Source organism: Microcaecilia unicolor, chromosome 5 (assembly GCF_901765095.1).
Source record: "Microcaecilia unicolor chromosome 5, aMicUni1.1, whole genome shotgun sequence".
Taxonomy (NCBI): domain Eukaryota; kingdom Metazoa; phylum Chordata; class Amphibia; order Gymnophiona; family Siphonopidae; genus Microcaecilia; species Microcaecilia unicolor.
Window position 1 is genome coordinate 307,716,664 of NC_044035.1, and position 27,188 is coordinate 307,743,851.

The window sequence follows — 27,188 nt, forward strand, 5'->3', positions numbered from 1 at the left end:
TTGTAGTGACATACAATCCAGAGCTGGAAAAACTGAGGAAAATCATAAGAGATCTACAACCTATACTCCAGGAGGATGAATTACTGAAAGAGATATTCCCATCCCCACCAGTACTGGCCTTCTGACAGCCACCCAATTTAAAACACAAGCTAATCAGAAGTAAACTTCCTTCACAGACTAAAAGGGAACAGAAGGGCACACTTCCCTGTAATTTATCCAGTTGCAAACTATGCCAAAATATTTCACAGGACCCCAAAGTCATCCACAAAGGAAAGATATTCAACATAAAGGGATCTTTCACTTGCTCATCTTCCAATGTGGTATATATCATTCAGTGTAAAAAATGTAACGAAGGATGCTATATTGGAGAAACAGGCCAGATGCTTAAGACAAGATTCAATTTACATAGACATCATATGAACAATACTGGTGCCAGCAGGGTTCCCACGCCTGTTGGTCAACATTTTACAGGACCAGGACACTGTACCAGTGATTTCACAGTGAGAATCCTCAAAGGTAACTTTAAAACCATACAAGAACGTAAGACCTTTGAAGTCAGAATGATTGAATATTTTAACACCCAACAGAAAGGACTTAACAAGGATCTGGGGTTCCTAGCCCATTATAAACCATAAAGCTGTATGTCTCTGTTGATCACCCTCCCCTCACCTATCCACACCCACCCTGTTAGAATATCAATGATATGCTTTGATGTCCCCATGCATACTTCCTACCCACCCCCCTCCTCCCACCCTGTCAGACTGTCATAGTAATGCTTGAATGTTTTCACTTATATACACTGTCAGCTAGCACATTTGCTTATTTCCGATCTGAGGAAGAAGGGCAACCTTCGAAAGCTAATCAAGAAATGTATTAAGTTATGTCCAATAAAAAAGGTATCATCTTATTTTCTTTTCCATGTTTTATTTTGTTTTATTTCTATTGATAACCTTAAGAGTGGACTAACATGGCTACCACACTCCTCTTTCTCTGGGAGTAAATTCCAGAGTGTGGAAGCTACTTCTGAGAAGGCTCGCTGGCAGGTATCACATCATATAGTTTCTTTCGATGAGGGTACAGATAGTGATGCTTCTTGAGAGAACCTTAGAGGTCTCAAAGGTATGTAAAGAGCTAACTTATTCTTTTAAGTGCTCTGGCCCATTTTTTTTTCTGAGGACCTTGAAAATCAAACATAGTTTTAAATTTAGCCCTGTAAGGTACTGGTAGCCAGTGTAGTTTTTGCAGGAAGGGTGTGATGTGGTCACGCTGCTTGCAGCCTTCTATCAGTCTGGCTGCAGCATTCTGAATTAGTTGGAGTTGATGCAAACTCCTTTTGGTTTGACCTGTGTACGGGGCATTACAGTAATGTAGTCATGATGTTGTTATGGCATGGACCACTGTAGTCAGACTCGTCTTTTCAATATATGGAGACAGATTTTGCAGCTGCTGCAGGTGATAGAGACAATTTTTAATGGTTGTTTGAATTTGCGGGATCAGAATGAGTGATGAGTCTAGTAGTATCCCAAGATTCCTGACCTGTGATTTTAGGGAGGAGTTTGTATTTTTGAAGACGTATTTGTCCTCTTGTGTTAGGTACCCAAAGAATCTCTGTATGACGTTCTTCTTTCCTGAGTTGCAGTTAGACAGGCAGTCAGTTTATTTAAGGCTGTGAGTAGATCTGGTTCATTGAGTATGAGTAGTTGCACATCATCAGCATAGGTAATAGAATGTTGTGTCCATCAACAGCTCTTTTTATTGTTGGTGGTAGCTGCACTTCAAAAAGAGAGGAGTTAACAATTTTAGTAGCCCCTTCAATGAGACCTATGCTTGCTCGTTGTACTATCTTTGCTGGGCAGGTTGTAGGCCGTAACAATTTTAGTAGCCCCTTTAATGAGACCTATGCTTGCTCGTTGTACTATCTTTGCTGGGCAGCTTGTAGGCCGTAGACCTTTCGGGATTTTTTTCAAGAGCTTCCTCTGTTACCTGGTTAAATGAACCCCAGATGGCTGTGCACAGTGGGCGAGAGGGAGTGTTCTCCTCAGCTGGTGAGAGCATTGATGGGACTGTCTGTAGGTCCTGATGGAGACCTTTAATTTTGTTGGCAAAGTATGTGGCAAAATCATTGCTGGTTAGTTGTGACTGGGAAGACTGGTTCTTTTGTGGAGTTTGCACTAGGCTGCTTACTATTTTAAATAGTTGCTTGGTTGAATTTGCAGCTTGTTCAGTTTGTTGAGAGAAATATTGTTTTTGGGCTGTTGTTAAGGCCTGGTGGTACTTTGCCATGTATTTCTTACAGTTGAGCATGTCTTCATCTAGGCAAGACTTTTGCCATTTTCTTTCAAGTTCACATCCTTGATGCTTAAGAACCTATAGTTCTGGGGAGAACCTCGGGGAACATTTGTGTGTAGAGCAATGGTTCTCAGCCATTGTATCACCAAAAATTTGGCCTAGATAGGAAGCCTATACTTCTTAACAACCATCTGTGCCTGTAAGATGGGGAGAGGAGATCCATAGTCAGGTAGTTGAAAACCCCATAACTGGTCCCTATTTTTGCTTCCCTACTGTTTGCTACATAGTTTCTGAGTAGCATATTTGCAGGGTTTTATGTCACTTCATAGGTAGTAGAAGGATTTTGTTTTGTAGTTACTGAAGTGACATCGGAATTTGAATATAAAATTATTTTGTATGACAACCTGTAAAGGAAACATCCTACCTCTATGCTCTAGAATGACAACATCAAGAAATATTTATCCAATAAGTTTGGTAAATTCACACTATTCTACCCCATATAGAAAAACAGTATGCAACACATCTGTCCCAGATTTCTCACTGGTAAAACCCCCTGTTTACTAAGCTGCGCTAGCGGCTCCTGTGTTGCAATGCCGACACAGCCCATTCACTTTGAGTGGGCTGTGTCAGCAATAACGCACGGCAGCTGCTAGCACGGCTTAGTAAACAGGGGAGAAAGTAAGTGAAGATTAAACAAAGTAAATTCTAATTAAGAATATTTGATATTTTTTCTTGTGTCATTTCTAACAATGATATATTTAGGCTGATTTCTTTTTGACAGCTGTGAATTTGTGTTCAGTGTGTCACACATATGAACATTGTCTATCAGGTGTGTCGCAACAGAAGAAAAGGTGGAGAACCACTAGCATAAAGCGTAGGACCTTCTTTAGAGGAGCCGTTTTTTTTCTAATGCCATTTCTAGTGTGTATTCCAGATAATCAACCTGTTCTGACACTCATCTTTTCATCCACATGGAATGAAAAGGACAAGGCTCATGTCTCGAATTTCCTTCCAAACTTTGGTTGGGCCCATCTGTTTCATGCAGTCCATAATAGAAAATGTGATTAAAAGTGATCAGTCCATGATAGTGCTGTTATCTTGATGCCACCAGCCTTGTGTTCAGATGTCGACCCTTTTGCAGATCACCAAGTCTAGCATATGGCCCATTTCATGAGTTGGAGATTTGATCACCTGAGTAAATCCTAGAGTTGCCAGCTGTATGGGGGAGAGGAAAGGCAGACTAACCCAAGAGGCTTCAACTTTTTGACGTCATCCCAGTATTTAAACTGCTGAATATCAAAATGTTTGTATGAAGGTTTAAAGTGTAAAATGTTGTTCAACAATGTTTTACTGAAAGAGTAAAAGGGCTCTCAAATGGTTCCAGAGCTAATGCAGAATCTCTGTTTTTGGTATCCTAGATCTTAAAGCATTTGAGAGAAGACTCACTGAATACATTTCATGTTTACAGCCGGCTACTGGACGCTGGAGGAGTAAGTTCACTATTCGGGGGTTTCTGCTTGAGTACATCTATCATTTTGGAATATTTTTCAGAAGGAAAGTATAAACCATCTAAGCAGTTAGGCTACATGGTAGCACAAATAAGAATGTTCCTTGGTAGTGTTCAAGGCCTGACGCACCAGTGATTGTTTATTAAAACATTTACTTTTACAAATCGGAGCAGTTCACAGTAAAATATAGTAGTAGATGACGGCAGAGAAAGACCTGTATGGTCCATCCAGTCTGCCCAACAACAATAAAATGCAAATTGTATAAACATAATAAACACAAGATAGGCAAACATAACCTATATCAGCATACTATCAGAAATAGAAAACAAAGAAAAACTTAGTCTGTCTCCATCAGTCAAACCCAAACCTTCCAGCATCTCATCCACTTCCAGACTACTATTTCCAATAGAACTTATTCCAATACTGTTTGCAAAATAATATGTTTTCAGTTCTACCTTAAGGTTCTCATTTTCAAAGCACATAGACTTACAAAGTTACATATGTTACTATGGGGCTCATTTTCAAAGCACTTAGACTTACAGAGTTCCATAGGTTACTATCCTGCTTATTATCGAACGAGAAAAACGCCCAAGTTCCGACCTAAATTGGGAGATGGACGTTTATCTAACAAAAACGAATAATGCGGTATAATCGAAAGCCGAACTTGACGTTTTCAACTGCACTCTATCGCGGAAGCGTACAAAGTTGACGGGGGTGTGTCAGAGGCATGGTGAAGGCGGGACTGGGGCATGGTTATCACCCGAACAGAGATGGGCGCCTTTCACCGATAATGGACAAAAAGTATGCGTTTGTAGCTAGAATTTAGGGCACTTTTCCTGGACCCTGTTTTTTCACGAATAAGGCCCCAAAAAGTGCCCTAAATGACCAGATTACCCACAGAGGGAATCGGGGATGACCTCCCCTGACTCCCCCAGTGGTCACTAACCCCCTCCCACCACAAAAAAAATGATGTTTCACAACTTTTTATTTTCACCATCAAATGTCATACCCACCTCCCTGGCAGCAGTATGCAGGTCCCTGGAGCAGTTGTTAGGGGGTGCAGTGGACTTCAGGAAGGTGGACCCAGGCCCATCCCCCCCCTACCTGTTACAATTGTGCTGCTTAATGCTTATTAGTCGTCCAACCCCCCAAACCCACTGTACCCACATGTAGGTGCCCCCCTTCACCCCTTAGGGCTATAGTAATGGTGTAGACTTGTGGGCAGTGGGTTTTGAGGGGGATTTGGGGGGCTCAACACAAAGGGAAGGGTGCTATGCACCTGGGAGCTCTTTTACCTTTTTTTTTTTGTTTTTGTAAAAGTGCCCCCTAGGGTGCCCGGTTGGTGTCCTGGCATGTGAGGGGGACCAGTGCACTACGAATCCTGGCCCCTCCCATGAACAAATGCCTTAGATTTATTCGTTTTTGAGCTGGGCGCTTTCATTTTCCATTATCGCTGAAAAACAAAAACGCCCAGCTCACAAATTGTCGAATAAAACATGGACGTCTATTTTTTGCGAAAATACGGTTCGGTCCGCCCCTTCACGGACCCGTTCTCTGAGATAAACGCCCATGGAGATAGACGTTTTCGTTCGATTATGCCCCTCCATGTAACTTTGTAAGTCTAAGTGCTTTGAAAATACACCTCCACATAACCTTATAAAGCTATGTGCTTTGAAAATGAGCACCTAAATTTCTTAAAACTTAGCTCTTCTCTGAGATATTAGGGGTAGGGAGTTTGAAAGCTGTATCTAGATTAAAAAAAAAGAAGAAGAAGAAAAGAGCAGAGCCTCAAGTAGTATCTAGTCTGGCCCGGGTCAGTGAGGGAATAGTTAAAGTGTTTTTATAACAGACTTCAGTATTCTTAGTAGTATATTGAAAAACAGCTAAATAGTAAGGAAGACAGAAAATGCTTTATGGGCTATTATAAACACTTTAATCTGATACCAGCAGCCAACGATTTTTTCTGTAAACAGTGGAGTAACATAATCATATTTACGAGAGCCAGTAGTTAATTTGATAGCTATGTTCTGCTTTAAGGGCCGGATTCCGTATATGGCGTCTAAAATGTAGGTGTGTTGGAATAATGCGCATCACACAGGGTTTATAGAGTAACTCATTTGCTGGGGGGAACGTACATACATTTATGAGCGGCCACTTATGCCACTGAAAAGCTGGTGTAAATGCCCGCGTCTAAATATACGCACATTTCCACGAATTCTATAATGTGCTTAAATTTGATTGATGCCCCGATACGCCTACACTCCTCCCATGCCCGCGTCTAAATATACACACATTCCCCCGAATTCTATAATGTGATTACATTTGATTGGTGCCCCGATATGCCTACACTCCTCCCATGGCTGCTCCCCCTTTTCAACTACACACTTTGGAATTTATGTGCACCTCTTTTTAGAATATGCCTAAAAAGAAACGCATGTAAATTCCAATTATTGTCCATTAGTAATGATAATTGGTTCGTTACTCAATTGAATAGCACGCATAAATTGTCTGCACACATAATTTAATGCTTGCTATCCACCGCACCTTATATAGAATCTGGTCCTAATTGCAGGCATCACAATGCAGAAGAAGAAATTCCATTATACAATACATTATAGTAATCTAATCAACTTACCACTAGTGAAAAAACTAGGGTCAAAAAAAGTCTTAGATTGTGAAAATGGGCTGATAGCCCTAATGTTTTACATAACTGTAGAAAGACGTGTTGTAAAGTGAGTTGTGAATCAAAAATAAATTGAAAAGGAGAAAACATTGGGGACATGTATTGTATAGTTATTGATATCTAGATTATGTTGTCCTCAGTTGTGACAACGTTCAATAAAGCTTTTTGGAGAAAAATAAGTAAGATAAAGATAATGTATGTCCAAGGAGAACTGGTACTAGGACAGGAGCTGACACTCAATCTTTAACCTACATAGCCTTACATTTCTGAGAATTTAGTTTTAAACAATTAGAATGTAGCCAAGAAGCCTCTGCAGCCAAACAACCATTGAAGTGGTTAAGATCTGGAGAAGACAGATCTATTGGATAAATTAACTGAATATCATCATTAAAAAAAAAAAAAAAAAAAAAAAAAAGCCCACTCGCTCCTAATAATCGAATCAATGCCATGCCTCGAGGAGGGTCAGTTCTTAGGCTGTGACTGAATTGATGCTACCTAGCCAACCCGAGGGTTAGCTAATTGTTATACATGGATGACTACATAAATTGTCACCCTTTTGTGTCTAGCATTCGTTTCCATCTAATATAATAAAACGCACCGTGAACGTTCTGAAGACAACGTTCTGTGAAGCCGGAAGCTTGAAGCCGGAAGCCTAAGTTCTCAGTCAGGACAACGTTCTGTGAAGCCGGAAGCTTGAAGCCGGAAGTCTGAAGCCTTGAAGCCTGAAGCCTGAAGCCTTGAAGCCATCTGACGTCACTCCCAGGCTGAGGCTGAAGGGTTCGGGGATTCGTGGTGTGAAGCCTCCCTTCAAGCCAGCCAGCCAGCCGTCTCTGCCCCGCCCTCGCGACAAAACAAACAAATCCGGAAGCGAAACGTCAGGGAAGGAGGCGGCGCTCCCGACGTCTAGCCTTCCCTTCGCTGTGTTCCGCCTTCAAAACAAGGCGGAACACAGCGAAGGGAAAGCTAGACGTCGGGAGCGCCGCCTCCTTCCCTGACGCTTCGCTGCACGAACCGCCACGGAGGTAAAGTTAAAAAGAATTAAAAAAAAAAAAAAAGGGAGGCATGGATGCGAGGCATGGATGCGAAGGGGTGGGGGGGCATGGATGCGAGGGGGGGGGCATGGATGCGAGGCATGGATGCGAAGGGGTGGGGGGGCATGGATGCGAGGGGGGGGCATGGATGCGAGGCATGGATGCGAAGGGGGGGGGGAAAGAAGAGGGCGGGCCAGGCTGGGACATGGGAGAGAGCGTAGCATGGATGCGAGGGGGGGGGGGGGGTCATGGAAGGGCGAGAGGGGACTTGCTGGAAAAGGATGAATGGAGGCGGCAGGGGACAGAGGAGCATGGATTACAGAGCAGGCCTCAGGCAGAGAGGGGAAATGCTGGATAGGGAAAAATGGAGGGGCCAGGTGACAGATGAGCATGGATTGGAAGGGCAGGACTCAGGGAGAGGGGAATTGCTGGATAGGGATGAATGGAGGGGACAGATGGGCATGGATGGATATGGATTACAGAGCAGGCCTCAGGCAGAGAGGGGAAATGCTGGATAGGGAAACATGGAGGGGCCAGGTGACAGAGGAGCATGGATGGGCATGGATTGGAAGGGCAGGACTCAGGGAGAGGGGAATTGCTGGATAGGGATGAATGGAGGGGACAGATGGGCATGGATGGATATGGATTACAGAGCAGGCCTCAGGCAGAGAGGGGAAATGCTGGATAGGGAAAAATGGAGGGGCCAGGTGACAGAGGAGCATGGATGGGCATGGATTGGAAGGGCAGGACTCAGGGAGAGGGGAATTGCTGGATAGGGATGAATGGAGGGGACAGATGGGCATGGATGGATATGGATTGCAGAGCAGGCCTCAGGCAGAGAGGGAAAATGGAGGGGCCAGGTGACAGAGGAGCATGGATGGGCATGGATTGGAAGGGCAGGACTCAGGGAGAGGGGAATTGCTGCATAGGGATGAATGGAGGGGACAGATGGGCATGGATGGATATGGATTGCAGGGCAGGCCTCAAGCAGAGAGGGGAAATGCTGGATAGGGATGAATGGAGGGGGCAGGTGACAGACAAACATGGATGGCCATGGATTGGGAGGTCAGGGCTCAGGGACAGAGGGGAATTGCTGGAAAAGGATGAATGGAGGGGGCAGGGGACAGATGGCCATGGATTGGGAGGGCACGGCTCACACTCTCTCTCTCATATACAATGTCTTTCTCACTCTCACACACTCTGTCTCACACTGTATCACATTCACTCTCTATGTGCCACACAGTCACTCACACACTCGCTTGGTCTCATACACTCACTCAAACAGAGAATCTGTGTCTCACACACACTCTCTCTCTCGCCCACACACACACACTCTCACTCACACTGTGTCTCACATACACACTTGCACACACTCTCATTCTCACACACACACTCTCTCACAAACACACTCACACCCAGACTCACGCTCTCTCTCACACAATCACACTTTCACTCCGACTCTCAAACAGTCACTCTCACATACACTCTCCCAAACATACACACTCCGAGGAAAACCTTGCTAGCGCCCGTTTCATTTGTGTCAGAAACGGGCCTTTTTTACTAGTATTACATATTGTAATTGCTCATTTACTTTATTACTACTTTGTCTACTATCCCACATCACCTTTTGTACTGTTAATCACAATAAGTTGTTAGCCACATTGAACCTGATGTATTGGGATATGTGGAGTGGAGGAGTAGCCTAATGGTTAGTGCAGCGAACTTTTGCCCTGGCCAACCTGGGTTCAATTCCCACTGCAGCTCCTTGTGGCCTTAGGCAAGTCACTTAACTCTCCATTGCCCCTAGGGATACAGAAAAGTACCTGTATATAATGTGTATAGTGCTGCGTATGTCTAGTAGCGCTATACAAATGATTAGTAGTAGTAAATTTTGAATTGCAGAATGTAGCCTGTTTTAGTGAAATTAACATTATTTTCACTTTCAGTGATTCTTATCGTTGTATCAGTCTGTACAGCTACAGGTGCTTGGAATTGGTTGATAGATCCTGAAACACAAAAGGTAAGGGAAGGGTGTTTATTTACTATATCACCTCCCTAGGCTACTTATGCATGGTCATTGTGGTCCTTTTACACCAGTATTTCATGACGACTCATACACTGTGCAGAAATGCTTCCCTAAGGAATTCATTTTGGAAGGGGTAGGTGGCATTTATATGTGTTAAAAGCTAGTTTCAATGTGTAGACAGGCATTTTAGAAAAATCGCTACTTAAATGCGGATATTTGCAGCATGCAGAGATTTCAAGGGGGCATGGTATGGGTGTACTTTTAATATATAGTTGTACTTCACATTTTACAATGGAAGTTATACATAATTTTCAAAAACATTTCCTTTTGGTATTTATACTTCCTCTATATGTGTTAAAAGTATATCCAGCTGGTAACTACATGGGCAGATTCTGGCCACACCCTCAACAGTTAATATGCAGGCTTTGTAATTACAGTGCTTATTTTTAGCATCCAGTACACAGTAACTTCAGAACCTTACTGCATTTTAGATGCCCTTAAGTGTGGTTGAAGCACTTGTATTTGAAATAAGGGAAGTAATAGCTTGCAGAAGTGAACTTGGGGAAAGCAAAACAGCTATAGCTTTTACTCATTGGTCAGATGTGGGTGCGATAATGACAATAATGCTAGATTAAATAGAAATTATTTTTTAAAAACCTAGATAAGCATCCAATAATGTGGGTCCTAGAATGCGTTTTTACAATTTTGGATGTAATATTGTTGGCCCACTAAAAGTGAAAGCGTCTTGTTCGAAGGGATTTTCCCTCATTTGGCAAAAAATTCTGTTTTGAAAAGGTTGTTGATGTATGGCATCTAACATAATATTTGAAAAGGCGCCACCAGAGTTTAAAACTAGATTTAAGATACTACAAGCAAAGAAACCATTTTTATTTGAACACTTTTTTCTTTAATCTTTGCCATTAGTAAAGTGGTTCAGAAATAGGCAAATTGTGTATTACTGAACTGGAATTTAGTATACAGGACTTAGGACATTCACAAGCTAAAACCTATAGAATGTTCTTCGATAGTTTTCCACAATGATTTCATTTAAAGTATCCATTATTGTACTGCTTATGTGAATTCTGTAAAATGTTTTTCCAGTTCAAATCCCAATATCATTGCAAATGAGCTCATGTGATGACAAAAGCATTCTATTTACGATAACAATTTTGAGACTGGGTCATTGGCAATATTTATTTTATTTATTGGGATTTATTAACTGCCTTTATGAAGAGATTCACCCAAGGCGGTGTACAGCAGGTACAAACTAGGGCTGTTCACCGATTAAAATGCATTAACTGCACGGGCAATCGTGATTAAAAATTTTAATCGTACAGCGTGTCCCCCCTCACGCTTTCAACTGTATAGTGCAAAATATAGACTGCAGATGTTAATTCTCCAAACTGACATATTGTACTTCAGTTACTAAACTGAAAATAAAATCATTTTTCTTACCTTTGTTGTCCAGTGATTTTATTTTTCTAATCATCTTATTCCCTGTCTCTGGTTCTGTTCCTCTGACTGTGCTCTGAACTCTATTTTTAGGACCTCCTCTCTCCTCACTATTTCTTTTCTCTCCTCTCTTTTTCACTTCTTCCCTTATAACATCTTTCACATTCAACTTTCTGCCATTTTTCTTCCTCCTTATAGGGTAGGGCAGCATGATGCGATTAATCGAGTTAAAATTATTAGTTCGAGCCAAACATTTTAACGCGATTAATTGCATTAAATGAACAGCCCTAGTATAAACATAAATACAATAAATGAAATAAACTTGAAAATAGTAAATTGAAACCTAATAATAGAACTATTGTGAAACAGTATAAAAAATATACACATTTAACAGCACTGGACTTCAAATACCAGAGATATAAAACAATGTTAACATAATACTAATGATACACCTTATAATCATGCATTACAACATTCAACTAACATAGATATGGTGCTAAAGACTTTCTACAGTATGGCTTACAATATAGCTGAGAGATCGATATGCAGTACTGCCCTGCAGAAGACCTTGAACTAATGCAGCTGCAGCATTCTGAGCCCACAGAAAGGAAACATGTCCCGATCACCTGCATTCTAGTCAGTGACATGATTTATATAAAAGTTGGTGCAGATGGGAGAAACTGCCAGGAGAGTTATAAGCACAAATGTGTTTATAGTTGTTATTTGTCTTGTGCTCACATTTTCTTTCACTCTTTAATACAAAATTCATGGTTTATTCTAGGTGTCTTTTCTTACTTCCCTATGGAATCATCCTTTTTTCACCATTAGCTGCATCACGTTAATAGGTTTGTTCTTTGCTGGAATACACAAAAGAGTGGTTGCACCCTCCATGTATCCTTTTTATATATTTTTATGGTCGGATTACACAAAAAGAACACGCACATTTTGGTCACAAGGGATGAAGTGGTTGGTTTTATGAGTGATATATATACGTCTTGTCCACGTTTATTTAGATTGTGAACCCAGTTTTTTGGATTAGAATATACAGTGGGGGAAATAAGTATTTGATCCCTTGCTGATTTTGTAAGTTTGCCCACTGACAAAGACATGAGCAGCCCATAATTGAAGGGTAGGTTATTGGTAACAGTGAGAGATAGCACATCACAAATTAAATCCGGAAAATCACATTGTGGAAAGTATATGAATTTATTTGCATTCTGCAGAGGGAAATAAGTATTTGATCCCTCTGGCAAACAAGACCTAATACTTGGTGGCAAAACCCTTGTTGGCAAGCACAGCGGTCAGACGTCTTCTGTAGTTGATGATGAGGTTTGCACACATGTCAGGAGGAATTTTGGTCCACTCCTCTTTGCAGATCATCTCTAAATCATTAAGAGTTCTGGGCTGTCGCTTGGCAACTCGCAGCTTCAGCTCCCTCCATAAGTTTTCAATGGGATTAAGGTCTGGTGACTGGCTAGGCCACTCCATGACCCTAATGTGCTTCTTCCTGAGCCACTCCTTTGTTGCCTTGGCTGTATGTTTTGGGTCATTGTCGTGCTGGAAGACCCAGCCACGACCCATTTTTAAGGCCCTGGCGGAGGGAAGGAGGTTGTCACTCAGAATTGTACGGTACATGGCCCCATCCATTCTCCCATTGATGCGGTGAAGTAGTCCTGTGCCCTTAGCAGAGAAACACCCCCAAAACATAACATTTCCACCTCCATGCTTGACAGTGGGGACGATGTTCTTTGGGTCATAGGCAGCATTTCTCTTCCTCCAAACACGGCGAGTTGAGTTCATGCCAAAGAGCTCAATTTTTGTCTCATCTGACCACAGCACCTTCTCCCAATCACTCTCGGCATCATCCAGGTGTTCACTGGCAAACTTCAGACGGGCCGTCACATGTGCCTTCCGGAGCAGGGGGACCTTGCGGGCACTGCAGGATTGCAATCCGTTATGTCGTAATGTGTTACCAATGGTTTTCGTGGTGACAGTGGTCCCAGCTGCCTTGAGATCATTGACAAGTTCCCCCCTTGTAGTTGTAGGCTGATTTCTAACCTTCCTCATGATCAAGGATACCCCACGAGGTGAGATTTTGCGTGGAGCCCCAGATCTTTGTCGATTGACAGTCATTTTGTACTTCTTCCATTTTCTTACTATGGCACCAACAGTTGTCTCCTTCTCGCCCAGCGTCTTACTGATGGTTTTGTAGCCCATTCCAGCCTTGTGCAGGTGTATGATCTTGTCCCTGACATCCTTAGACAGCTCCTTGCTCTTGGCCATTTTGTAGAGGTTAGAGTCTGACTGATTCACTGAGTCTGTGGACAGGTGTCTTTCATACAGGTGACCATTGCCGACAGCTGTCTGTCATGCAGGTAACGAGTTGATTTGGAGCATCTACCTGGTCTGTAGGGGCCAGATCTCTTACTGGTTGGTGGGGGATCAAATACTTATTTCCCTCTGCAGAATGCAAATAAATTCATATACTTTCCACAATGTGATTTTCCGGATTTAATTTGTGATGTGCTATCTCTCACTGTTACCAATAACCTACCCTTCAATTATGGGCTGCTCATGTCTTTGTCAGTGGGCAAACTTACAAAATCAGCAAGGGATCAAATACTTATTTCCCCCACTGTACATCGTCATTAGGGATATCCTGAAAACTTGACTGGCTGATGGTCCCCCAGGACAGATTTGAGAACCAAACAAATCTGATTGAGTTTTGCTTTGCTTTGCTTATCTTGTAATTTTTGTAAACTTTTTATTATTATTTTTGTTTTAATATAAACTGTGTATGTAACTGATGTGATCTGCCTAGTTTTAGGTGGAGGAGTGGCCTAGTGGTTAGGGTGGTGGACTTTGGTCCTGAGGAACTGAGTTCGATTCCCACTTCAGGCAGAGGCAGCTCCTTGTGACTCTGGGCAAGTCACTTAACCCTTCATTGCCCCATGTAAGCTGCATTGAGCCTGCCATGAGAGGGAAAGTGTGGGGTACAAATGTAACAAAACAAAAATATATATATATTTATAAATTAATAAACCTTAATCGTTTAAACCTTTTTCCATGAATGATTATGGGTGTTGGATAATTTTGTTCCTTTAAATAAATGAAATAACTAAAAACTGTATTGTGTTTACTCAGGTTTCCTTTGTCTAATATATAGGGGTGGACAATGATTAAAAATTTTAATTGTGATAAATTGCGTGATTAAAATTTTTAATTGCATGATTAACAATATCATGCATTTTGGGCTATAAAGTGTAATTCCAACAAAATGTAATACTGAAACTGAAGTGAAAATCAGTATGGTACTGTAACTTTCAAAACTGTCATATGTTTTAAAATGAAATCCACGGTTCAACCAGTTATTCAAACATAACGGCTCTGGTTTAGGAAGTTTAATATTTGATGGGACGGAGGATGGGGACTGGGGTTGTATTGAGAGAGAGAGAGGGAAATGGAGAGAGAAGGGTATGGTTGTAGCTGTGCTGGGGAGTGGGGGGAGAATAGTGCCAGGACGTTCAGGGAAAGACTTTTGGTTACAGTTCAGACATAAGTAGTCTACTATAACCAAGATGTCTTTCCCTGAAGGTCCTTGCACTTCTCTCCCCACCCCCACACAGCTCTAGCCATAATCCTCTCCTCTTCTCTCTCCCAGTACAACCCCAGCCCCCATCCTCCCTCCCATCACAGTCCCAGCCCCCATCCTCCCTCCCATCACAGTCCCAGCACTCTCCCTCTCTCCAAGCAAAGCTCCAGCACTCTCCCTCCCTCCCAAAACAGCTCTAGCAGATTCTCTCCCTTCCAGCAGAGCTTCATCCTCTCTACGCTGCCAGGATGACTTTTCACTTTGTTTCATGTCCTCTTCCCCACCCCCCAATACCACCTAAGCAGGCAAAGTACAAGGAGGTGAACTTAAGCGCAATAAATAAATAATTGGGACATGGAACATGGAATTTCAAACTGATTATAGTCTTACCTTGGAAGGATGTGAACAGGCTACTAAAATGGCATCTACACACTTCCTGCAACCACCTGCTCTCCGGCGCTATGACTACGTGCTGACCTCGCTGCCTCCTCTCCTCCAGTGCTGGTGCTTACACTGCTGAGCTCAAAACTCGCTGCTGCATTCTTTCCAGCATTGCTGACCATGTGTTCAAGTCCCTGACACTAACGCTGCCTCCTCCTCTCCAATGCTGCTGACCATGATCTCAAGTCCACAATGCTAACATAGCCTCCTCCTCTCCTGTGCTGCTGACCATGCGCTCAAATCCTTGACACTAACACTGCTGCCTCCTCTCTGGTGCTGCTGATAATGATCTCAAGTCCTCTACGCTGATGCTGCCTCCTCCCTGTATGCTGCTCTTCCTACATGACTTACCTCACTCAAACCTTCTCCTATTGGAGCCCCAGAATTAGGCTTGAAACTTAGAAACAGAGCCGGTACCACTGCCGAGACTGGAGATGAGGTAAACGTGGGGGCGGGGTGGGGGGAGACGGGACATGGTCCAGTGTTAAAAAACATTTTCTGCGTTAACATTTTTAACGTGTTAATTGCCCAACCCTAAATATTACATTTTGTTTAACGATCATAAACCATTCAGTGTGACATATATTCAGTAATAGGAGAAATCGGGGGGGGGGGGGGGGACTTTTTCCTGAAATTTTGTCATAAGGTGACTGTTTAAAATATCTTACAATTACATCTGGTGGATTGAGATAACACTCACTTGTCTCGGGCGCACTCCACCATGTCCAGGATTGACTACATTTTCATCTCTCGCTGTTTGTTTATGATAATAGAGGAAGCGGAAATTGAACCCATTAAAATTTCAGACCATGCTATGGTGTCTGCTCAATTGGAGTTCCCTGGGGCATATCCACAGTCATATCTGTAGACGTTCCCGGTTCGTCTTTATGGGGATGGGAGATTTCTAGACTTTATCTCACAAAAATACCAGATATTTAAAGAAGCAAATGTTGCTCATGAGGGATACTCCTGTCTTATATTGGAATACTGCTAAAGCAGTGCTCAGGGGAGAGATCATAGCCTATTTTAGTCACCAAAAGAAAGTCAGGGAAAGGGAGCTAATCCGTTTTGAAAGGGAGGGTGCACTCTTGCGATTCCTTTATGGGATCAATCATAATGCTCAGGTTAAAACTCAGCTTTTAGAGTTGCAGCATACCTGAAATGAATTGATTCATCACAACACCCTAAAATCACACATTTATTTTAAATATCAGCTATAAAAGCATGCAAATAAGAGTGGTAGATTGTTAGCCCGCTTGGCTCATCCTCATCAAGGTCCCTTTAAGATTGATGCTCTGTACTCCTCCAACGGGGTTGTGGAAAATAGGGATACCCAACTTAATCTTACAGAGATTATTATGCTCAATTGTATTTGTCTTCCGATCCTCCCCTGTTGGAAAGTTCTACATACAGTGGGGGAAATAAGTATTTGATCCCTTGCTGATTTTGTAAGTTTGCCCACTGACAAAGACATGAGCAGCCCATAATTGAAGGGTAGGTTATTGGTAACAGTGAGAGATAGCACATCACAAATTAAATCCGGAAAATCACATTGTGGAAAGTATATGAATTTATTTGCATTCTGCAGAGGGAAATAAGTATTTGATCCCTCTGGCAAACAAGACCTAATACTTGGTGGCAAAACCCTTGTTGGCAAGCACAGCGGTCAGACGTCTTCTGTAGTTGATGATGAGGTTTGCACACATGTCAGGAGGAATTTTGGTCCACTCCTCTTTGCAGATCATCTCTAAATCATTAAGAGTTCTGGGCTGTCGCTTGGCAACTTGCAGCTTCAGCTCCCTCCATATGTTTTCAATGGGATTAAGGTCTGGTGACTGGCTAGGCCACTCCATGACCCTAATGTGCTTCTTCCTGAGCCACTCCTTTGTTGCCTTGGCTGTATGTTTTGGGTCATTGTCGTGCTGGAAGACCCAGCCACGACCCATTTTTAAGGCCCTGGCGGAGGGAAGGAGGTTGTCACTCAGAATTGTACGGTACATGGCCCCATCCATTCTCCCATTGATGCGGTGAAGTAGTCCTGTGCCCTTAGCAGAGAAACACCCCCAAAACATAACATTTCCACCTCCATGCTTGACAGTGGGGACGGTGTTCTTTGGGTCATAGGCAGCATTTCTCTTCCTCCAAACACGGCGAGTTGAGTTCATGCCAAAGAGCTCAATTTTTGTCTCATCTGACCACAGCACCTTCTCCCAATCACTCTCGGCATCATCCAGGTGTTCACTGGCAAACTTCAGACGGGCCGTCACATGTGCCTTCCGGAGCAGGGGGACCTTGCGGGCACTGCAGGATTGCAATCCGTTATGTCGTAATGTGTTACCAATGGTTTTCGTGGTGACAGTGGTCCCAGCTGCCTTGAGATCATTGACAAGTTCCCCCCTTGTAGTTGTAGGCTGATTTCTAACCTTCCTCATGATCAAGGATACCCCACGAGGTGAGATTTTGCGTGGAGCCCCAGATCTTTGTCGATTGACAGTCATTTTGTACTTCTTCCATTTTCTTACTATGGCACCAACAGTTGTCTCCTTCTCGCCCAGCGTCTTACTGATGGTTTTGTAGCCCATTCCAGCCTTGTGCAGGTGTATGATCTTGTCCCTGACATCCTTAGACAGCTCCTTGCTCTTGGCCATTTTGTAGAGGTTAGAGTCTGACTGATTCACTGAGTCTGTGGACAGGTGTCTTTCATACAGGTGACCATTGCCGACAGCTGTCTGTCATGCAGGTAACGAGTTGATTTGGAGCATCTACCTGGTCTGTAGGGGCCAGATCTCTTACTGGTTGGTGGGGGATCAAATACTTATTTCCCTCTGCAGAATGCAAATAAATTCATATACTTTCCACAATGTGATTTTCCGGATTTAATTTGTGATGTGCTATCTCTCACTGTTACCAATAACCTACCCTTCAATTATGGGCTGCTCATGTCTTTGTCAGTGGGCAAACTTACAAAATCAGCAAGGGATCAAATACTTATTTCCCCCACTGTATCTCTCTGGTTTGGATCTTTCACAGTTGGATCCGAAAAGTTTGACTATACTAAATGCCCCTTTTGGAGACGAGGAGGTTTTTTGGGCTGTACAGAGGGGCCCCCATGGAAAGGCTCCTGGACCTGATGGTTATAGAGGGGAATTTTATAAGATGCTGAGGGAAGAGGTTGTACCCCCACTGACTTCTATGTTTAATTCTATAGTGGGAGAAGGACAGTTGCCTGAATCCTTACGGCTAGCCCAGATAGTCATTTTGCCAAAGCTGGGTTGTGACTCAATGGGAGTCATATCAACTGATCTTGCTGCTCAATTATGAAGCCAAATTATTTGCTAAGGTTTTGGTAAATCGTTTATCTCATATACTTCCAGATATGGTATTGGATTCTCAGGTGGGTTTTGTGCAGGGCCGCAATATTACCAAGAATGTGCGTAAGATTCTTGCTATATTGGAGTTGGCATCTGGCCATGCTATTCCCTCCATGCTGATTAGTTTTGATGCTCAAAAGGCCTTTGATGGGGTAGCGTGGGACTTTTTATTTGGGGTATTCGATGCTTACGGAATATATGGGTTTTTCCATTAAGTGATTCATGCTCTGTATTTTCTTTCTCAGGCTCAAGTGTGGGTGAATGGATTGCTTTCCTCCCCTTTCCCCATACATCAGGATATGAGACAGGGTTGGCCGCTATCACCTCTTTTATTTGTTCTTACTCTAGACCCCCTGCTTCGTGACATTCGGAGGAATCCAGACATACAAGGTTTTCAGTTGTGCATAGATACTTTCAAATTGGCAGCATTTGCTTGCTTATGACTTGCTAGTTTTCATGTGATTAATCACCAAGTCTCAGTTGTGGCCCTGTTAGAATGCATGACTGAATTTGGAGATTTCTCATGTTTTAAGTTAAATGTTGAAAAATCTGAAGCATTGCAGAGGGAAGGGGACCAAGGTGTGGGTTGGTGGGGGACCCTTTCCATTTAGTTTAAAACAATTTTTATTGAACAAACAATAAATCATTACAACCATAAGTCTGTATGAATTATTCATTTTTCTCCCCCCCCCCCCGATACCTCTTGTCTTATCCTTCTTTGTTACAGCATCATTTCTTCTTGTATATTAACAATTTCAATGTAACTCCCTTCGCTATAGAATTTACATAACAACTTTATGATTAAAGAAGGTCTTACATACAGAACTAATCCCTCTTTATGTTAAATAAATACATATGTCATTTTTTTTATTAACTATTCTTTCCATCCCCCCCCCAAAAGAAAGGTCAAGAGTTCTTTATACTGAGATTGACTGTCACCAGCTTGTAGCGGATATCACTCCCTCTTTCATTAAAGGCCTCCTAATGGGCCCTTTCCATTTAAATGGGCCGGTGATTCTTTTCATTTTCTGGGATTGTTGTTGTCTATGGAGACTTTGGGACTATATCATATGAATGTCAACGGGTAACATGTTACAAGACACTAAACTTCAGTTTGAGAAATGGAGTCATTTACCTTTATCATTAATGGGTAGGATTAATCTCTTCAAAATGATTATTTTTCCTTGCTGGCTTTGTTTTACAAATTTTTGCCACTACATCTTTTGCGGAAAGATTTACAGTTGTTAAGTAGACTATGTAGGAAACTTTTGTGGGGTGGAAAGAAATCAAAAATGCATCTGGAATACCTCTATGATACCTTGGCCACAGGGAGGTTTAGGTTTAGGCGCTATAACCAGGCTTGTCTTCTGTGACAGCTTAGGGATTGGATATTTGACACTGAGCAATTTAATCCAACATGATGGAAACGGGCACTTTATGCTCCCTGGCATTTGAATTTTCTTTTGCAGGCCAGGGCTAGAAATGTGCCACAAATTTGCTGCAGTATATTGCTACAGCCTTTGAGAGGTATCCGGCGGGTGCTTTTGAACTATTGGAATCAGAACCCAAATGTTAATGATTTCATACCATGTAGGGGCAATGCTGATTTCCAGCACAGGATGGATTCTGGTCTCTTTAGGAGATGGTCGGAATTGGGTATCACCCTGATTGAGCATGTTCTCAATGAGGAATGTGGTTTCCATTCTGTTTTAGACTTATAGCAGAGACTCTCCTTAACTCACAAAGATTACTTTGCTTATAGGCAGCTATACCATTATTATACTAGCTTAGATCAAGAAGTTGTGCATATGAGACTAGGTCAGAGACTGCGAGATTTTTTTTACAAGGGGGCGTTTTTGGACAGGTCTCTTGTTTCAGTCCTACATAGAGCTTTGCTTTCTCTTCTCCCTCCCCAGGAGTATGGCCCTCTCAAGGAGGCTTGGAGTAGAGACCTTGGGTACTAATTGGAGGGGGTGGATTTTCTAAAGTTGATAAAGGCTATCCCGCAGCGGGTTAGTAGTGCCGAACTTCTAGATAGTCAATATTGAGTACTTTCACAGGACATACATATCACAGTATCAGGCTGCCAGAGCATGCTGGGTTAACTATTGCTCAGTGTTCCAAATGTCAGCGAGGGGACAATACTTTTTTTTTCATGCTTTTTTGGAGATGTATTATATTTAGTGGTATCTAAGCTTTTAGGAGGATACATCATCAATACTTGGGGGTTCTTTTTGGTCAACGGGTAGTCTTTTCCTGGAAGGAAGTCTTGCTGAATAAGTGGGAAGCATGTGGGATCTTGGACAAAAACTCTCGCCTATTACTTAGTAAATCTTATGCATTGGGGAAGAAGTGCATACTTTATCACTGGATGCAGGAGGAGCCTCCCTCTTTTTGGTACTGGAAAAATAGATTGCATGCCTTAATGCTATGGGAGGCACTGGCTGCTCAGACTTCCCAAAGAAGAAGGAAGGCTTTTATGTCTGTCTGGAATTGTTACTTGTAAAATGTATCACACCATATTGAATAGGTTCCAGAGTGTATCATAGGTTGGTTATTGTTACATAAGGGGCCGTCCTGGGGTTCTCTGCCTGGGTTGGGGAGGGGGGATTAGGAGTAATGGACATAATGATTTCAAAGATGGCCTGAGGTCATAAGAGTCCAGACAACGGGTCATCTCAGTTGTAGCTTAAAGGAAATGGGTTATGGGTAGGGTGGTAAAAAGGGGGAGGGAGGTCATAAACTTGGGATAATTTTTTTTTTGGTTCTATTTTGTAAGGCATGTTACTCACTATTTTCTTTTTGTGTGCTTATTATTATTTCACAGGTTGCTGTCTATGCCTAGACTTGTTCAGTTTGATGTATGGTTCTTTGATCGTGAATAAAAACTGTTAAACCTTAAAATATCTTATGATTTTTTTGAAAGTGAAGATAAGGTTCTGCTTAGAAATGCAAAAAGTGGACATGGCCCTCTTTTGCTTTGAAGGGCTCATATGGGACTAGTCTGGTGATTCAGTGGTAGCACTCTGCAGTGTCATACATAGATCCTGGGTTCAAGGGTGAAAAACATAATAGCCATTTCATGCTTTCTTGCAATGTATCTTGTCCATCTACGTCCTTCTTGTGACTTAACAATATAAGTGGATTCCATTATAGACTCAGCAGAAGGGCAGCATACTGGTGGAGTGGGACCAAGGATATATTCCCCTGGATTCTGTATTGATCACCCAAAGTATTTGATCTTTTGAAGGCTGTGCGATGCTGTTCCATAGGATATATATAGCCTCTGAGCAGCATTTTAACCCAAATTGTAAACTGATTGTGCTGAATGGCATCAAAAGAGACAGAAAAGAATTGTTTTTTTGGCTTATATAGCCTACATTTTTTTTATTACTTTGATATCTTTCCCAGCTAGGGCTAAGCATCTGGATGAGAGAGTAATACGTGTTAATGGTCTTTTTTTTTTTCTGAGAACTAATACTATGAAACAGGTATTTAAATGCATTTACTGTTCCTACACACACTTGCTGAATTATGGAAGTAAACTGACTTACGGGGTTTTGTGTTTGTTTTTTGGTAGTTTTGTCTAACAGTTAATCTGGCCCATATGCTATTGGCACAAGGAGAGCCCTGGATCTGGAGGTCTTTCAAATTTACAACTGTCATGGCCAAAGAAAAGAAAAACAAAAACAAACCAAGTGAATTGTGGATCTTTTTTTTTCTTTTGTACTTTGAAATGCCACAGAATAGGTTGAAATTAGGGTTCCTATCCACTGTATATAGTTGCTAGTTTGTCCCGTCAATCAGGAATTAGTATTTTGACTGACTGAAATTTTCATTAGGTGGAAAAAGAAATCCACTACTTTTTCCTTTATAACATGCATCCAGAATAGCAGCACGATGTAGAACCGTCTTGGCAGAGTATAACATGTCATGTGATGATGTGAGTAATTCAGTAAATTATATCTATATTAAGGATTTTTATTTATGCAAGTATGTGTGTATTTGGGGGGGAGGGGAACATACTAACCTTCGCTAAAAACCTGCATCTCAAAATATTTAAGTAAATTACACTTGGAAAGTTAAGGAAGGACTGGGTTCTTATTCTGTAATTGCAGAGATGTTTGTTTACAGATACTTAAAGATTAGGCATTCATTACATCATTCATCTCTGGGATCTTATGCAAAGAAAATGTGCATCAAGATAAATATTGATTGGAACCCTGATTATTCTGGCTCACTATGAACCATGTGATTAGTAAGTGTGGCCTGGCTCTGGATCCAGATGGTGGAGTAGCCTAGTGGTTAGTGTACTGAGCTGAGAACCTGGGGGAACTGGGTTCAATTTCCAGTGCAGCTCCTTGCGATCCATTGCCCCAGATACAAAAACTTAAATTGTGAGCTTTCTAGGGACAGAGAAAGTATTTGCAGCAGTTTTGAATCTCTCTTTTCATATTCTTTTTGCAGACTGGAAAACTAATTTTGAAACCAAGGCCTCATGTCCAGTAGTCATTTCTTCCACCATCTCTATGTTGCACCTCAAGAGCTGGGGTCAGGCCCTACCTTAAATTAATGACACAGCAGTAAGCCATAATGGAACTTGTCAACTGCATGTGAATGTAAAGTCTTATTTGCACCTGATTTCCAAGCTTGGCAATTTTACCTTTTTGGAGAGATGGATTCAAAATTACCCATGGTTTATTTCCTCATACTATCAGCGGTTTTGTGATGATCATCTTCAGTTCAGTGTTACTGTAATTTTGGTACTTCGGCTGGAACAAAGAACACAACTTGTGGAATGAAGTTTGTATGTTACTGCATAAGACAACCGTATTGTGTTTTTAAAAATATATTTTTGCGTACTACTGTAAATAGCAAATCAATGCCAATGCCATTGTAAGCAGGGAGTATACATACTGTGTGGACTTCTTTCTGATGTATCAGTATTCAAATGGACATATACTTGGCATTCCTGCAGCTTTTATCTTTATGCTTATTAATTGTATTGCATGTGTTTTTATTTCATGCCTGGTTGCTGTATGAATCAGAGTGTAAGAAGATGGATTGGTAGAAGAAATGGTCTTTTGGTAAACTAAAAAGAACTTTTTTTTTTATTATGTATAAAAATTACACATGTATAGAAGCCTTTTTTTTTTTGTCAGGTTATATATTTCAACCACATTTACTAGGTTATGTTTATCAGTTCATTGTTTTGCACTGAATAGATATTAACTTCATGGAACTGGTAAATAACCTACTTATTTATTTTTATGTCTTTATCATTACCTTCATGTAAAAGGAGATTTTCAGAGAAACTAACCATTCATAACTCTGGCTGGATTTGAATAAAATTTGGGAGGTTGGGGGCTCTGTTAATGATGAAGCCTTTAAGAAGTCCCTATCAGTTTCCAATTGCAGCCAGTATGACAACAAGGAGCGTTTTACTCTTCAATGCTGCTTTTTGAGGAATAAACACTCCTTGTTGCCATACTCATGTTCATTTGTTTTTTTTTTTCTTTGTCCTGGTTTCTCCAGACTAGCATCCTGCTGCTTACTGGTTGCTTTGTTCTGTCTGTTTATTTGGACCACATATAGACTGTTTCTTCCATGTTAGAATAGATTAGAGGTTTTCAACCCAGTCCTCGGGGCACACCCAGGCATTGAATTTAATGGGGATGTCCTGAAAACCTTGTGGTAGCGCTATATAAATGCTATTAGTAGTAGTAGTAATAGCTGGGTGTACCTCAAGGACACTCCTGGAATAGATTGAGATGCTGTCCCTGAACATGATAAATAGTGAGCAGAGAGCAATCTTCATAAGTTAAAACCTCTAGTTTTTTATCTCTTCACAATTATTTTGCGTTCCATTTAGCAGTTAATGCTCTGAAGACATCTGACAACTTCCCAAGTAAATGAGTATATTTTTAAGGGGCTGTTCAGAAGAGTCTCCTACTTTTAAGAGATGTTAATGTTTTGAGAAACAGGGACTGCAACCCAGTTGTTGGTACTAGCTTTGGTGCCTACATGCAGTTTCCATTTGTACGATTTGTGGGTGTTTGCTTTCTCTGTCTCTCTTGTATTTATCCCGTTTCTACAATAGTTTTAGTTATTCAGCCTTCATTGGCAGCTAATGCTGCTGGGATTGAGATCCCTTGGTATATAATTTTAATGCTGTTATAATGTTTTCATACCTAGCCAGAGGCTGCCTTTTGTTTTTGTTTTTTTCTTCAGATAAGATTTTGTTTAAAGGATCATGTACCTTAGGGAGGAGTTCAGTTTCTCATATGACTTTGTAGCCGAGCTGTAGCTTGTGCTGTGGTAGATGTGTTCTAAAGCTGGTTTTTGATAATAGCAAAAGGGTGAAATATTTCAGACACTTCTTTTAGAAATCTGGGCTATGGTGACAATAAGGCCCATCAATTGTGCCTCATTTATTTAAAAAATCCATAAGCAGTGCCACAGATTGATGAAAGAAGTAAATGTTGATGCCCAAGATATGTGACTCTTATGTATATAACCAGTGTAATAATCATTCTTTTAAATATGAAATTGTTCATAAGTGCTGTAAATATTTCAACATGCTGGAAGTATCTTTTTCTTTTCTCATCTGCTTGCATTGGTTTATTTCATTGTGCATATTTTTCCTTTTTTTTTTTTTTTTAAAGAAAAATATTTTAATCTATTCTGCAGAAACTCTGCACCTCCAAAATTCTTGCAGAAAAGCCAGATACTAAAGTCTGTTTGTATGTCAGTAATTTTCAGGGGTTTTGAAAGCAAGGAAATCAGCAGCGTGCTTCAGCCACTGACATCGGCAATTCCACACATGCTCAGTTTGGCAGCATAAACTGAACATGCGCGAGTATGCTGGCATTAGTGGCTGAAGCACACCACTGACTTCTTGCTGCATAGGCATGGATCTCTGTGGCTAAACTAAAGCAAAGTTAGGCTCCTCCAAAGCAACACAAGGTAGTCAGGGGGAGGGTGAAAATGCTGGATTGAGGGTACAGTGTAAGGGGGGGGGGGTCTGAGAGAGAAGGGGAAATGTCAAATCAAAGCTGGGATGGTGGGAGAGGGAGAGTGAGACCTGAGATGCTGCATTACAGGGGAGGGGGAGAGGGAAAGGGGAGCAGAACCTGGATAGGACTGGGGGGGGGGGTCTTCAATGTACAAAACAATTTTACAGGTTCTGCCATAGTGAAAACTTTGAGAATCACTGGTGTATGTGTTCAGACTGAAATCTTTAGATTCTAAGAAGTCTTTTTAAGAGGGTGTTCTGTACCATCTTTGTTTTTAATTGTAAATATTTTAGGTCAGATATTTGAACAATAAAATACTTTCATTGAAAACAGTTCAATTTTTTAAGTGAATAAATGCACACCCCTGATGTGACTGACAGCTATCTTTTGAGTGCATGTATTGTTCATGCCCTACAGTGAATGAGCCTGAACCTGCTCAATCTTTGCTATTAACTGACTCTGCTTATCTTCCAATCTGGAAAGTCCAAGTGCTCTGCATTAGAGGGCACAATGATGAGCCACTACAGTATCTTGACAAGAAAATAATGATCACATGTCTGTGAAAACAGATATATACCACCATCATATCTTATAATAAACAGTTAATCTCAGAACTTAGAACTTTATTTTGCATTTAAAGTTGTCTGATCTCCTGATATGCTGGCAGTTCATGGAATATTATTGGACATAACACTGGAGTGAATGTTGTGCTCTTTTGGATATTACATATTACCACATTTGACCTTGGGAGAATAAAGAGGTGACTGCAGAACAGTGCAAACAGTATCTTCTGCTTTTCTTTTGTAATTGTATTAATTTTTTTTTTAGAAATTAAGAACCATGAACATAGCACAACAGCAAAAACAGCATACCATGGCTCAGTTGTCTCTTCACAGCCCACAGCAATGAAAAACAATGTTCATATTTACACTAAAAGAAACCACCAAACAAAACATAATGTGCAACCAACAAACCCATCCCTCCTGAGTCCCATTAACAGAGCATAAGATATAAAATCCATTCTATTAGTGATAGATTAACTGAAACAAACATTGGACAACAATATTCATGTCTTCACAGTAAACAAAGTGTCTTTCACCATTCCTGATAGCAATTCCTCCACTGAGTCTTAAATTTAGAAGCAGTATGATTTTTCATAGCTATTTCACACATATGATAAATCCCCTCCACTTGAGAAATCATTTTACATAACTTATCTCCAATTAAACTACAGAAAGACATGCCAAAACCCACTGTCTTAATGTGCCCTCCCAACCCACGGGTAGGCAATGTAGAAAAATAAGGCTTGGCTCTATAGTGATATCTATTACCTTAATGAATGCGGAGACCATATGCTCCAAATCCCCTTCTGACCCATGTCATCTGATGTAATTGCATAGGAGTTAAATAGGTGCAATGTAATCCATACCCCACCTCAAGTAAAGGAACAGAAAATACAGCCCTCCCTGTGATTTAAAAAGTTTATACCCATTCTGCTTCACTTTTAAGTTAACCCAACTTTTCTTCCTATTTAAGCATGCAACATACCTTAAAAGGGCCAATATTCAGTAATAATTTGTAAAGCACAGATAAAAGGCCTTTAGTACCCCAAAGTGTTTCATAGATCTGCTCAGATGGTATCAAGTGGGAGAATTAAATCCCTTTAGGGTGCAGCATTTTTTCACAAAATGTAATTGGTATTCTTATTTACAGTTTTGAACTTCCAAATTATAATTTGCTCACTGTTTCTCAAAAGAATAAAATTTCCCATTACAATCA

The 27,188-nt window shown here is 41.3% G+C and overlaps 1 protein-coding gene across 1 annotated transcript in view; it reads left to right on the top strand.

Moving 5' to 3' along the window:
• Positions 1-25,402, top strand: part of CNEP1R1 (CTD nuclear envelope phosphatase 1 regulatory subunit 1) — a 43,604-nt gene extending 18,202 nt beyond the window's left edge. The window contains exons 2-6 of the mRNA XM_030204357.1: positions 3,708-3,779; positions 9,458-9,531; positions 11,771-11,880; positions 22,282-22,336; positions 22,861-25,402. Coding sequence (XP_030060217.1) covers positions 3,708-3,779; positions 9,458-9,531; positions 11,771-11,880; positions 22,282-22,336; positions 22,861-22,902 — 353 coding nt within the window. The 3' untranslated portion in view covers positions 22,903-25,402. The remainder of the gene's footprint in view (positions 1-3,707; positions 3,780-9,457; positions 9,532-11,770; positions 11,881-22,281; positions 22,337-22,860) is intronic.
• Positions 25,403-27,188: the final 1,786 nt, after the last annotated feature.